Raw genomic sequence first — 12,466 nt, 5'->3', positions numbered from 1 at the left:
CTAAAAAGCTAATGGAAATAATCAACAACTTTAGCAAAGTTGCAGGATACAAGATAAACCCACATAAGTCATCAGCATTTCTATATATTTCCAACACCAGCAGCAAGAGTTAGAAAAAGAAATTCCATTTAAAATCACCCTAGACAATATAAGATATTTAAGAATCTATTTGCCAAGACAAACACGGAAATTAAATGAACACAACTACAATACACTTTCCACACAATTAAAACTAGATCTGAATAACTGGAGAATCATTAATTGCTCATGGGTAGGATGAGCTAACATAATAAAAATGACATCCTACCCAAAATAATTTACTTATTTAGTGCTATACCAATTAAACTACCAAGAAGCTTTTTTATTAAATTAGAACAAATTATAATAAAGTTCATCAGGAAGAACAAAAGATCAAGAATGTCCAGGGAAATAATGAAAATAAAATGTAAAAGATGGGGGCCCAGAAGTAGCAGATCTTAAACTGTACTATAAAGCAGTGGTCATCAAAACAATATGGTACTGGCTTAAAGTCAGAAGGAGGGGTCAATGGAATAGACTTGGGGTAAATGTCCTCAGCAAGACAGTATATGAGAAACCCCCAAATCCCAGATTTTGGGACAAGAACCCACTGTTTGACAAAAACTCCTAGAAAATAGGAAAACAGTATGGGAGAGATTAGTCGAGATGAACATCTCACACCCTATATCAAGATAAATTCAGAATGAGTAAATGACTTAAATATAAAGAAGGAAGCTATAAGTAAATTAAGTGAACATAGACTAGAATACCTATAAGATCTATGGGAAAGGAAAGAACTTAAGACCAAGCAAGAAATAGAGAATATTACAAAATGTAAAATGAATAATTTTGATTACATTAAATGAAAAAGGTTTTGTACAAACAAAACCAATGCAGCTAAAATTAGAAGGGAAGCAACAAATTGGGGGGGGGGTGATCTTTGCAACAAAAACCTCTGACAAAGATATAATTTCTCAAATATATAAGGAACTAAATCAATTATATAAAGAAATCAATTATACAAAGAAATCAAGCCATTCCCCCAATTGGTAAATTGACAAGGGACATGAATAGGCAGTTTTCAGATAAAGAAATCAAAACTATCAATAAGCACATGAAAAAGTGTTCTAAATCTCTCATATTTAGAGAAATGCAAATCAAAACAACTCTTAGGTACAACTTCACACCTAGCAGATTGACCAATATGACAGCAAAGGAAAGTAATGAATGCTGGAGGGGATGTGGCAAAATTGGGACACTCATGCATTGCTGGTGTTGTAAATTGATCCAATCATTCTGGAAGGCAATATGGAATTATGCCCAAAGGGCTTTAAATGACTGCCTGCCCTTCAATCCAGCCATATCACTGCTGGGCTTGTACCCCAAAGAGATAATAAGGAAAAAGACTTGTACAAAAATATTTATAGCCACCTTTTTGTGGTAGCAAAAAATTGGAAAATGAGGGGATGTCCTTCAATTGGAGAATGGCTGAACAAATTGTGGTATATGTTGATGATAGAATACTATTGTGGTCAAAGGAATAATGAACTGGAGGAATTCCATATGAACTGTAACGACCTCCAGGAATTTTTTTTTTCTACTAGCAGCAATGCAATGATCTAGGATAATTTGGAGGCATTTATGAGAAAGAAAGCTCTTCATATCCAGAGAAAGAACTGTGGGAGTAGAAAGTACAGAAGAATGACATTTCCTTGATCACATGGGGATATGATTGGGGATGTAGACTCTAAGTGATCACTCTATTACAAATATTAATAATATGGAAATAAGTCTTGATCAATGTAAACATGTAAAATCCAGTGGAACTCGTTGGCTACAGTAGGGAGGTGGGAGGAGGAAGGAGGAGAAGGAAAGAACATGAATCATGTAAAATAATGGAAAAAATTCTAAATTAATTAAATGAAAAAAATTTAAATAATAAAAAAGAAGAAATAAGATTATAGCAGAATCCGTTGGAATGGGAAATAAATAATAAATATTGTGTAGAACAAAGTGTAAAGAATAAAACCCCCAAACTAGGGAAAAAAGTGAGGAAAGCAAAAGCAGAAGAGACAGAAAAGTGGGAATAGTAGTTTAAGCAAAACTATTAGACAGTAAAGGGGGGGGGGGGAGTTAAAAAGTTAACAAATACTTTTAAAATACCCGAGAAAAAAATGACAGAAAACACAAGCCTTTAAGCTTGTAATTTAGTGTGAATGGATTAAACAATAAATTCAATAAATATCTTTCAATAAAATGAAAGATAAAAACAAAATACATCAGAAAACAAAATCTATATTATGTTTTATTAGATTAGAAGTATTCCACTAAACAAGAAATGACTAAAATCAAAACCAGATTCTAGAATTAAAATTTGTTGAACATCAGGTGAATATAGAAAAAAAAAACAAAAAAAACCTGGAATTGGAATCATGCTATCAGGCAAAATAAATATTGAAATGAATAAATAAATTGCATTATACTTTTCTAAAAGAACCATAGACAATGAACCAATATCCATACTGAAAATATCAAGTGACATACTGCTCAGATTTTTTTAAAGTGTAACTGAATTGCACATATGTTATAATGAGTAGGAGACCTTAATATTTTTCTCTCAGATTTTTTGCATAAATCTAACAAAATGATAAAAAAAAGAGGAGATATAGAAATATCGAACTGGATAAATTGTTGGAGGATATATTGTTTAAAAGCTTTTGACACCTGAGTAGAAATATTTTTAAAATATACATACTTCAGGAGACTAGCAACGGTGGCCTAAAAAGAAAGAAGCTCAACACTTCCTGAAATTATTCTAACAAAAACCTAGACAGAATGCTAGACCAAGTTGTTTATCAGGGATCCTGGAAATCAAGTGAATCATATTTCTAGTCTAGGTCTTCAGAGAGAGAAATCTGCAGATCTAGAAGCAGTGGGGACAAGGTATTGAGCAGAGACTTCCAGCACAAGGTCTCGTCTGGGGCCCATGTCTATGCTCATGGGCCAGAAGGGACCTGTATTGATGAAGACACCATATGGAGAGCAGAAGCCATCTGGCAACTTGATCATTTGTATTCTAGAACTGGGTTACTAATTAATTGTGGACTAAAAAGGAAATGTGTGCCTGAGAATGTCAGACCAAGGCAGTACACACACATACGCCTAAGGCCTGCAAATGAGTAATCAGTAAAAGGAGCTTAGACCACCAGGGGATCCAGCAGATCTGTTATTCTGAATCTGAGGAACCTTTTTATCTAGTTTACAGGGACTGGGGCTAGCAAGAGATCACATGAACTCAAATGAAGGGCAACTTTGCAGTTGTGTTGCTGAAGTCCAAACCAGAGCTTACAAGGATAAAATAAAAAAATACCAAGAATGGGCAAAAAGGAAAAAATGTTGTTGACAACATGATAGTTTACTTCTCAAAATGTATCAAATCTTAAGGAATCAGCAAAGTTATTAGTTAAGGCCAGGATACATACAAATTAAACTCACAAAATCAACTGCATTTCTATATAATATCAATAAAAACCAAAATAAATGATAAAAATAATAGACATAATAATAGAAAACTTAAAGTAACTCAAAAATGCAAAAAAATATCTGGGTATTAATTGTACTAAAGCACTAAAATCTTAAATAGACAAATTATGAAAATCTCATTGGAATAAAGATAAAGAACTGGTAGTATTTTCATTCACATGAATGGGCTATGCCAATACTGAAGAAAAGGAAGTATTACTGAAACAATACCACTAAAATTGATAGATTTAGTACTAAATCAGGCAAAATACCAATATGATAATTTTACAGAACTAGATAAAATAATTCATTGGGAGAAAGAAAAGATGTAGAATGGCAAGGAAAATAATGAAAAAATAGAACTAAAGAAATAATAACATGTCCATGCCTCAAACTATATTACAAAAGCAATAATCATAAAAATTAATATTATTTAAAAATAGGAAAATAGGTCTGTATAAGAAACTAGATGAGGAACAATTAAAAAAATGAAACTAAAAAAAGTCCTGCTGTTTGCTAAACTCTAAAACCCAAGTTATACATAGAGAAACTACCAGTTTGAAAGGAGGTACCAGGAAAATTGAAAATAGGCGGCAAAAAATTAGATTCAGACTAAAATTTTATTATAAACACCAACTGCATATGTGGCCTGAATGTTAAATAATGTCATATAAAAGTATGTGCCAGCTCAGTGGGTGGAAAGTCAGATCTAGAGATGGGAGGTCCTAGGTTCACATCTGGCCTCAGACACTTCCTGGCTGTGTGACCCTGGTCAAGTCTCTTAACCCCATTGCCCAGCCCTTACTGCTCTTCTGCCTTAGAACCATTCTAAGATGAAAGGTAAGGGTTTAAAACAAGGAATTTGATGGTTACAGAAGATACAGAGTAAGCTTAAGAATATTTAAAAGGCTTTTGTATGCATAAAAATAAACACAAGTGAGACAGGAAGTAATTAATTGAGGGGTCATAAAAATATCAGTTTGATAAGGGTTTGAAATCCAAGATATATAGAGAACTAAAAGAAAATGACACCATTTTTCCTCATTAAACTGAGACAGAAGAACATTTCTCTAAATATGTAATAATGAGAGAAATTAAAGTCAAAATAATTCTATGGTTTCACTTCACACTCATTAAATTGGCAAAGATGGCAAAAAATGGAAACAATTTGTTAGAAGGATTGTAGAAAATAGGTACACTAAGGCTCTTAGTAGAGCTATGACAACTATTCTGAAAAGCAATTTGAATTTATGCCTCTAAAATAATTATTTAACTGTTACCTTTGACCTGGAAATTACATTGCTAGATATGTTTTATGGAAACCAATTATTTTTTAAAGTCTTTTTAAACATACACAGAATTTAGTCATTAGTACTTATACTTTCTACTACTGGAAGACTGATAGCAGTGATTGACTTTAAGAGTTCTGAGCTTCAGTAGTGCTGTTGCTGTTTGGATATCTACCCTGTCTGGCACCAATATGGTTAGCCCCCAAGGAGCAGTGGAACAATTAGGTTTCCTCAGGACAAAGTGGTCAAGGTCAGAGACAGAGCAGTAACATCAGACCTGTGAGTGGTCATTGGACTTTATGAACTTTAAATTACTCCACCCTACTTAGATCTTACTTTATGGTGATGATAAAGTTGTAATCTCCTGACTGAACAATGAAGATACTTAGTTCTTACTTTATAGTGAAGCTAGAGCTTTAAGCTAAGTCTGTTTTTAGAGCTTAATACAAAAAAGGTGTTAAGTAACTATAAAGGTTAAATTAATCACAAAAAGGTTAAGTAACAAAAAGTAAATTTAACAAAGAAGTATTAAGTAACTCAAAAGATATAATTTAATCAAAGAAGATGAGAACTAAACAATGGGCAGTCCTGGAGAAAAGCCTCTGATATGATTGGTAGACGTGAAAATTTAGAGGAGGGGACACAAGAGTAAAAGGTCTATATATTTCCCGTCACTTCCTCTCTCTGCTACCTTTGGCGACAGAGAGATGACTGGTGGCAGCATGCTAGGCCTTTCAGCATCCTGTCGTGGCTATAGCTATTGTCTGGTTCGGTGGTGAGTTTCTGGCTGAGTTTTTCCCTCCTTTACTTTCCAAACTTTATCCTCTTAGCAGCCTCTAATCTCCTTCAAAGGCCTAGTGGCAAAAATCTTGAACTCTACCTGGCACAGGCCAGGCAGGAGAAATCCTATACCCTCTTCCCTCTTTCTCCTTAAATCCTTCCCTCTATATTAATTAAAATTACCATAAATTTCCAGACTGACTTGGGTATTTTATTTGGGACTTATCCCTGGCGACCAATTAATTTAGATTTTAAGTCACAACCCTAAAATTATCTTTACTACTTCTACCTTGGGTAAGAGAGGGAGACCACAGTATAGGATTGGGAAATACCTTATATATACACCAAAATGTTTATAGTAGCAAAGAACTGGAAACAAAATATAGAATACATAGATGTAATGAAATATTTTCTTTAAAAAAATTACTTATTTTTAACATTCTTTTTTAAAAATTTGAGTCTTGAATTTTCTTCCTCACACCTCTTCTCTATCTATTGAGAAACCAATTACACATGTAAAATCATGCAAAACATTACTGATGTTGCAAAAAAAGAGAGAGAAAGAAAAAGTGAAAATTATGCTTCAGTCTGCACTCAGACTCCATCAATTCCATCTCTGGAGGTGAGTAGAACTTCAAAAATGCTTCAGAATAGCTTGGATCATTATATTGATGAGAATAGCTAAGATGTTCACAGTTGAACATGATATAATGCTATTCTGCTCACTTCATTTTGTATCATATATTTCATATAAGTTTTCCCAGTTTTTTTAAATATCATGCTCATAATTTCAGAAAGCATTATGAGATTACATAATAATGGTAAACTATGACTTGTTCAGCCATTCATTAGTTGATGGGCATTTCCTCACCAATTCTTTCCATCACAAAAAAAATGCTGTTACAATAAACATTTTTCATATATCAGATTCCCTTTCCCTTGATCACTTTGAGATACAAATCTAGAAGTGATATTGTTGAGTCAGTATGTGTGTGCAGTTTTATAGTCCTGTCAACATAATTTAAATTGTTTTCCAGAATGGTTGGACCAATTCATGATTCAACCAACAGTACATTAATGTCCCAATTTTTCAACATCTCCTCCAACATTTGTCCTCTTTCTTTTCTATAGAATTAGCCAATTTGATGAGTGTGAAGTAGTGCTTCAGAATTGTCTTAATTTGCATTTATCTAAATCAAAAGTGATTTAGAGTACATACTTATATTACTATACATAGCTTTGATTTATTTTTCTGAAAGCTGCCTATCAGATGGTGTGCCCTCTGGTCATTATCAATTGTAGAATGGCTTATATTTTTTTTATAAATTTGACAGTTCCCTATATATTTGAGAAATGAGGCCTTTATCAGAGAAACTTGCTGTAATTTCTCTAGTTTCTGATTTCCTTCTAATCTTTGTATTGGTTTTGTTTGTGCTAAAACTTTTAAATTTAATATGATAAAAATTATCCATTACAATTTCTATGATCATCTCTTGTTTGGCCATATATTCTTTCCTTATCCATAGATTTGACAGATAAATTGCTTCATTCTCCCCTAATTTGTTTATGATATCACCCTTTGAGAATAGTTGATATTGACTTTCAGAATAGTTGGATCAGTTCACACTCCACCAGCAATGCATTAGTGTCCCAGTTTTGTCACGTCCCCTCCAACATTTATCACTTTACTATTATATTAGCCAGTTTGATAAGTGTGAGGTAGTCCCTTTGATTAGAGAAATGCAAATTAAAACAATTGTTTTAATTTGCATTTCTCTAATCAAAAGGGATCTAGAGCATTTCTTCATTTGAAAACAGTTTATTCATATCCTTTGTCTATTTATCAATTGGGGAATAACATGTATTATAAATATCTATGAAATGAGGTTTTGTGAGAAAAATGTGTTATGAAAAAATTTCCCCAGTTTGTTGTTCTTCTTCCCTTCAGTTTCCCCTTAACCCGTCTTCTTCTCCTGCCTTCAAATCAGCCAAGTCACCTCCAACTTGATAATCCCAAGTCCCAGAGATAAACCCAGCTTCTTCCTTCACATCAGCCAGAAAGCCCCAAAACCAGTCACCATTGGCTTGGCTCCAAACTGCTTTTCCTGGTAATATTCCAAAGGAATTTTCCTTTGATTGACAGTTGATCCATCTCCAGCTTCTGTCCTTTGCATGTATGCCTCTTCCACAGGAAGAAGTTAAGGAGATGAATAGAACCTCATATAAGTAAAATATGAGAGATATTAGAAAACCCTCACTGACCACCATGAGGTTAGTAAACCTCTAAACATAAGCATACATATAATCCAAGCATAGTTTCTGATGGGACAACAATAGCTTAGAGACCATAAATATTCTTTAATAGTCATCTATTCTGAATTATTGAGAGACTGTGATATTGGAATGAAAGTTCCACTGGGTATGACCCAGGTGAAAAGACTTGGTTTTGGAAACGTATGGTCCTAGTAGCAGATTGTGTCTGCTGCCTAAGAAACAACCTACCTATATATAGCCCTGGTAATGCATATTAACTGAGAAACTAGATGGGTTAAAGTGATCAAATTAATTGCTGATAGAAACTTCATAAAACAAACCCAATATTACATTCCTAGAACAGTAATGAATTTGTTTTTTTAGAAAAGAAGATGGAAATATACATTAAGAACTCTTAAGCTGTTAATGCTCATTGACCCTAGGTATGCCATTGCTAAGAATAGGGCCTAAGGTCATTATTGAGAGGGTAAAAGCTGCGTATGTATGAAGAAATTCTTGGAAGCCTTGTTTCTAATGACAAAAAAAATTGGAAATTACACAAAAGCAATTATTGGGAGAAATGGGTGAATAGATTGAAATATTTGAATGTAATGGATTGTATTATGTTATTTGAAATGGCAAATATTGGAAATATAAAGAAAATAATGGAACTTTATGAAAAGATAAAAAGAGAAGAAAAGAAAATAAGAATAACATATTGTGATTAAAATTTAAAAATAACAGCTGTAAAATCAAGAGGAAAAAATCTCCAAGTAAAACAAATCCAAATTGAACTCAAAAGCAGAGTATGTTGGGGGCAGCTGGGTAGCTCAGTGGATTGAGAGCCCAGGAAGTCCTAGGTTCAAATCTGGCCTCAGACATTTCCCAGCTGTGTGATCCCAGGCAAGTCACTTAACCCCCATTGCCTAACTGTTATTACTCTTCTGCCTTGGAACCAAAACACAGTATTGATTCCAAGAGGGAAGGTAAGGGTTAAAAAAAAAGCAGAGTATGTTTATATAAGCACAATTTACATATTTTAAACAAATTGTAAATAATATGGAGTTTGTGGTTTAGCATTTGTTTATTTAAATGTTTTTGGTGTTAGTGATGGTTATTGTGTGTGTGTGTGTGTGTGTGTGTGTGTGTATACAAGTGGTGTAATTTGGGGAAAGATGTGGTTATTCCTCTCCGATCTGTGTTCGGGATTACCTAGGAAGGACTCCTGATCCCTTGGAATTGCAATTGAGACTGCTCCTTAAGGCTCTTGCTTCCTCTTGACAGAATATCCTCCTCTTAGCCCTTACTGAACAGCATTTGCTCCTACATCTAGTGCAGTGCTAGCCCGAGGGGTCCCTTATAATCTCTTTCTTGCCATTTGCCAGAGCTCCTTTTGTCTCTGGCTAGAGATGTCCCAAAGCTACTGTTCCTTCAATCATTACCATAGTCTCACCACTGGTATTTTGTCCACATGGACTCCAGATTAGCCTCCACCCATGACACAGGTCTTTCTTTCTGACTTAGACCTTGAAGAATGTTTGTCTACAATCATTTTTTGACTCTTGTGGCATTTAAAAGAGTGGGATGCCATAAACTGTAATATTTTAAATAGTGGGAGACATAAACTGTAAGAGTTAAAATGGTTGAAGGCTATAAACTATAGTGAGTAAAAATAGTTGAAGACTAAATATATAAGAGTGGGTGAGTAAATTGACCTCAGAAAATATGTTTTCACTACAGTGTCTTGTTTTAAATCAATATATAAGGTGGTCGCCAGGGAAATATTCCCAATTATGAAATATGCCCAAGTCAACTGGGTTTTATAGAGAATTTAATTAATAATACAATGAGGAATTAAAGAAAGAGAGAGAGAGAGAGAAAGGAAATAAATGAGAAAAGGATAGACCGGCCCAGGGTAGCCCTGGCCAACCCAGGCCTAAGTCCTAAAAGAAAAGATCAGTCAGTCCTTAATCACTCACCACAAGATCTGTCCAAGCAAGGATTCTAGTGACACCAGGCCAGCATCATCTCAGCTGCTTTCACCAGCTCAATCCTGAATCTGAATGTTCCCGAGAGGGTCTCAAAAGAGACCCTTCAAGGCAGCTTTTCCCAGCTGACTGTCTCAGAATGAGTCCCTTGAGCTCCTATCTGAGCTCCCATTTAAAGGGCAATTTCTCCTATGCCACCTCCCCTAAGACCTTACATCTACCAATCACAGTAGACATTTTCCAAAGGACTGACCATTCTTAATTCACATCTTGCTCTCACCTTTTCTGGGTAGACTAAAACTTCTGAGTAATTCACATCAGGAAACCTCTGAGTAAGTTTTCACCTCTGCTCCTTGTAAGTTCACGAGTTGCTTGACCTTTATAAGTACTTAGCACCCCTTTCTAAAAATAGGCATGGCTTAAGTATGGATTTAAGTACTTTTCATTGTTCTGCAAGGAGTTTTCTTTCATAAAGCAGTCTTAAGTACGGGTGGAGTAGAGGTCTTCCCATTTCTGACTTAAGTAGAGTTCTCACATTTTAGATCTAAGTAGCTTCATTGTTTAAAATGGGGAATGGTCTTAACCAAATGTTCTAAGGTAGAGTCTGAGAATCTTTTAACATTCACAAGTCTGAGAAATTACAAGATTCACACTCTTGACACTCCAAAATTCATTTTGAGGTTGTTGTTTTTTTAAGTTGTTTATAGGGGAATATTCTTTCCCTTCTATTTCTTTTAACTTTATTACAAAGTTGACTTCTGTTTCCAAGGTGGAAAGGCCACTATCTTAAGCTTCAGGATTTATTGTGCCGCTGTTTTCAGAGCTAGTTCTATGGATCTTAAGTTTCTGGTGCTTACAAGGTGGTGTGATCCTAGGAGAGGTCTGTTCACTGATCTCTGATGCTATACCCTGGTCTTTATTTAAGAAAGAATCTTGCTCCTTTGCAGCCACAAGTGCCAGCACAATTGATCTTAAAATTGTTACCAGGTTCTTTGCTCTCCTATGGCTACAAATTTGAGTGCTCTCTCCTGCTTTGAAACTGACCAGGATCCCTGTTCCCTCATGAGCAACCACAAGCACTTTTCTTACCCCTGGAACTGTAAATGGGCAGCAGAGGGTCCCTGCTAATCTTTCTGGCCACTCATCTGACTTCCTTACCATCTCTGGACTGAAAGCTACCAAAGCTACTACTGCTCTTGTAGCAACTTCTAATCCCTGCTGCTGGTGTTAGTATACATGTATCCAGGACACCTGCTGACCACCACTACCTCTCCACCCAGTGATCACAGATCTCTCCTGCCAACCTAGTGAGTTATCTTAGACTGGGAAGAAGTTTCACCCTGACTTTTGATTGACTGTGTCACTCCAGAATTCAATTTGAAATACTATTTTAAAGTTGTTTGGAGGAGAATATTAAGAGTGTTCAGCTTTGTTTCTTCCTCTGTTTTGCTCTCTTGGCTCTACAGAAAAAAAAAATGGAAATTTTACTATGCTATAAGAAATTTAGAATAGAATAAATACAGAAAATCATGGGGAGACAATTTGAACTGATTTAATGTGAAATAAGAAAAATCAGGTCATGATGACAATGGTAAAGTTACTTTGGAGGAACAACAAAAACAAAACAAAGCTGAATTATGTAACTTCTAATTTAAAAAATCAAGCTTCTTCCCAGTGAAGACTTATGAGATGACTCCCCTTATTTACTGAACTCAGGTGCTTAGAACACTGCATGTGATATCAGACTTTTTCAGTGTGTTGATTAGTTTTATATTGTTATTGTTCAGTTGTTTATAGTCATGTCCAACTCTTTGTGACCCCATTTGGGGTTTTCATGGCAAAGATACTGGAATGGTTTGCCAATTTTCCCTCTCCAGCTCATTTTACAGATGAAGAACTGAGGCAAACAATGTTAAGTGACTTGCCCAGGGTCATACCGCTAGTAAGTTTCTGAGGCCAGATTTGAGCCTCTGGAAGAGACTGGCACTCTATCTACTGCACCACCCAGTTGCCTAGTTTTATGTAAGGCACCTATCAAAGCACTGTGCTCATCTATTGTAATTATTAAGTAAGTATACTTTGATTTATGATTATTGCTATAGCCTTATTCTTTGACTATGCATTGTAAACACAAATATTACACTTTCTTTTTTCTTCTAGCTGATTATTATACTCATTGTCCAGGAAGTGAGGGCTTCAGACCTAATCCTATCACTATCATCCTTGAAGGTAAGTTCTTATCAATAACCACCAATATCTGAACTAGCTGGAAAACATACTACTACTGAAAATAATTTTAAAATTATTCATGAAAAATTGATGTAAAATTGAAATTTATATCCCACATATCATCCAGAAAAGTTTTAGAATGCTGCATTAAAAATTGGGTTTAGCTCCATTTTATGCATGACACGCATATTATAGAAAAATAGGTAATAACAATAATGGATAGACATATTAACTATGAATGTTTCTCTTTGCCCGTTGGATACTGGGCATTTTATAATCTTTGAAACCTGTAATAATTTATGACTTGTACCAATACTATATCATTAAAAGATTATGATAGTTTAAAATGAGCCTATGTTTTAGGAAAAAGCTTTGGGTCATTAAAAA

The 12,466-nt window shown here is 34.7% G+C and overlaps 1 protein-coding gene across 5 annotated transcripts in view; it reads left to right on the top strand.

Moving 5' to 3' along the window:
- Positions 1 to 12,466, top strand: part of LOC100010760 (fibrillin-2) — a 170,558-nt gene that overhangs the window by 45,607 nt on the left and 112,485 nt on the right. For all 5 annotated transcript variants that reach the window (XM_056824701.1, XM_056824700.1, XM_016431337.2 and 2 more), the window contains one exon: positions 12,011 to 12,079. In XM_056824701.1, coding sequence (XP_056680679.1) covers positions 12,011 to 12,079 — 69 coding nt within the window. The remainder of the gene's footprint in view (positions 1 to 12,010; positions 12,080 to 12,466) is intronic.

Source organism: Monodelphis domestica, chromosome 3 (assembly GCF_027887165.1).
Source record: "Monodelphis domestica isolate mMonDom1 chromosome 3, mMonDom1.pri, whole genome shotgun sequence".
NCBI lineage: Eukaryota > Metazoa > Chordata > Mammalia > Didelphimorphia > Didelphidae > Monodelphis > Monodelphis domestica.
This window is presented reverse-complemented; position numbering and strand designations above follow the sequence as displayed.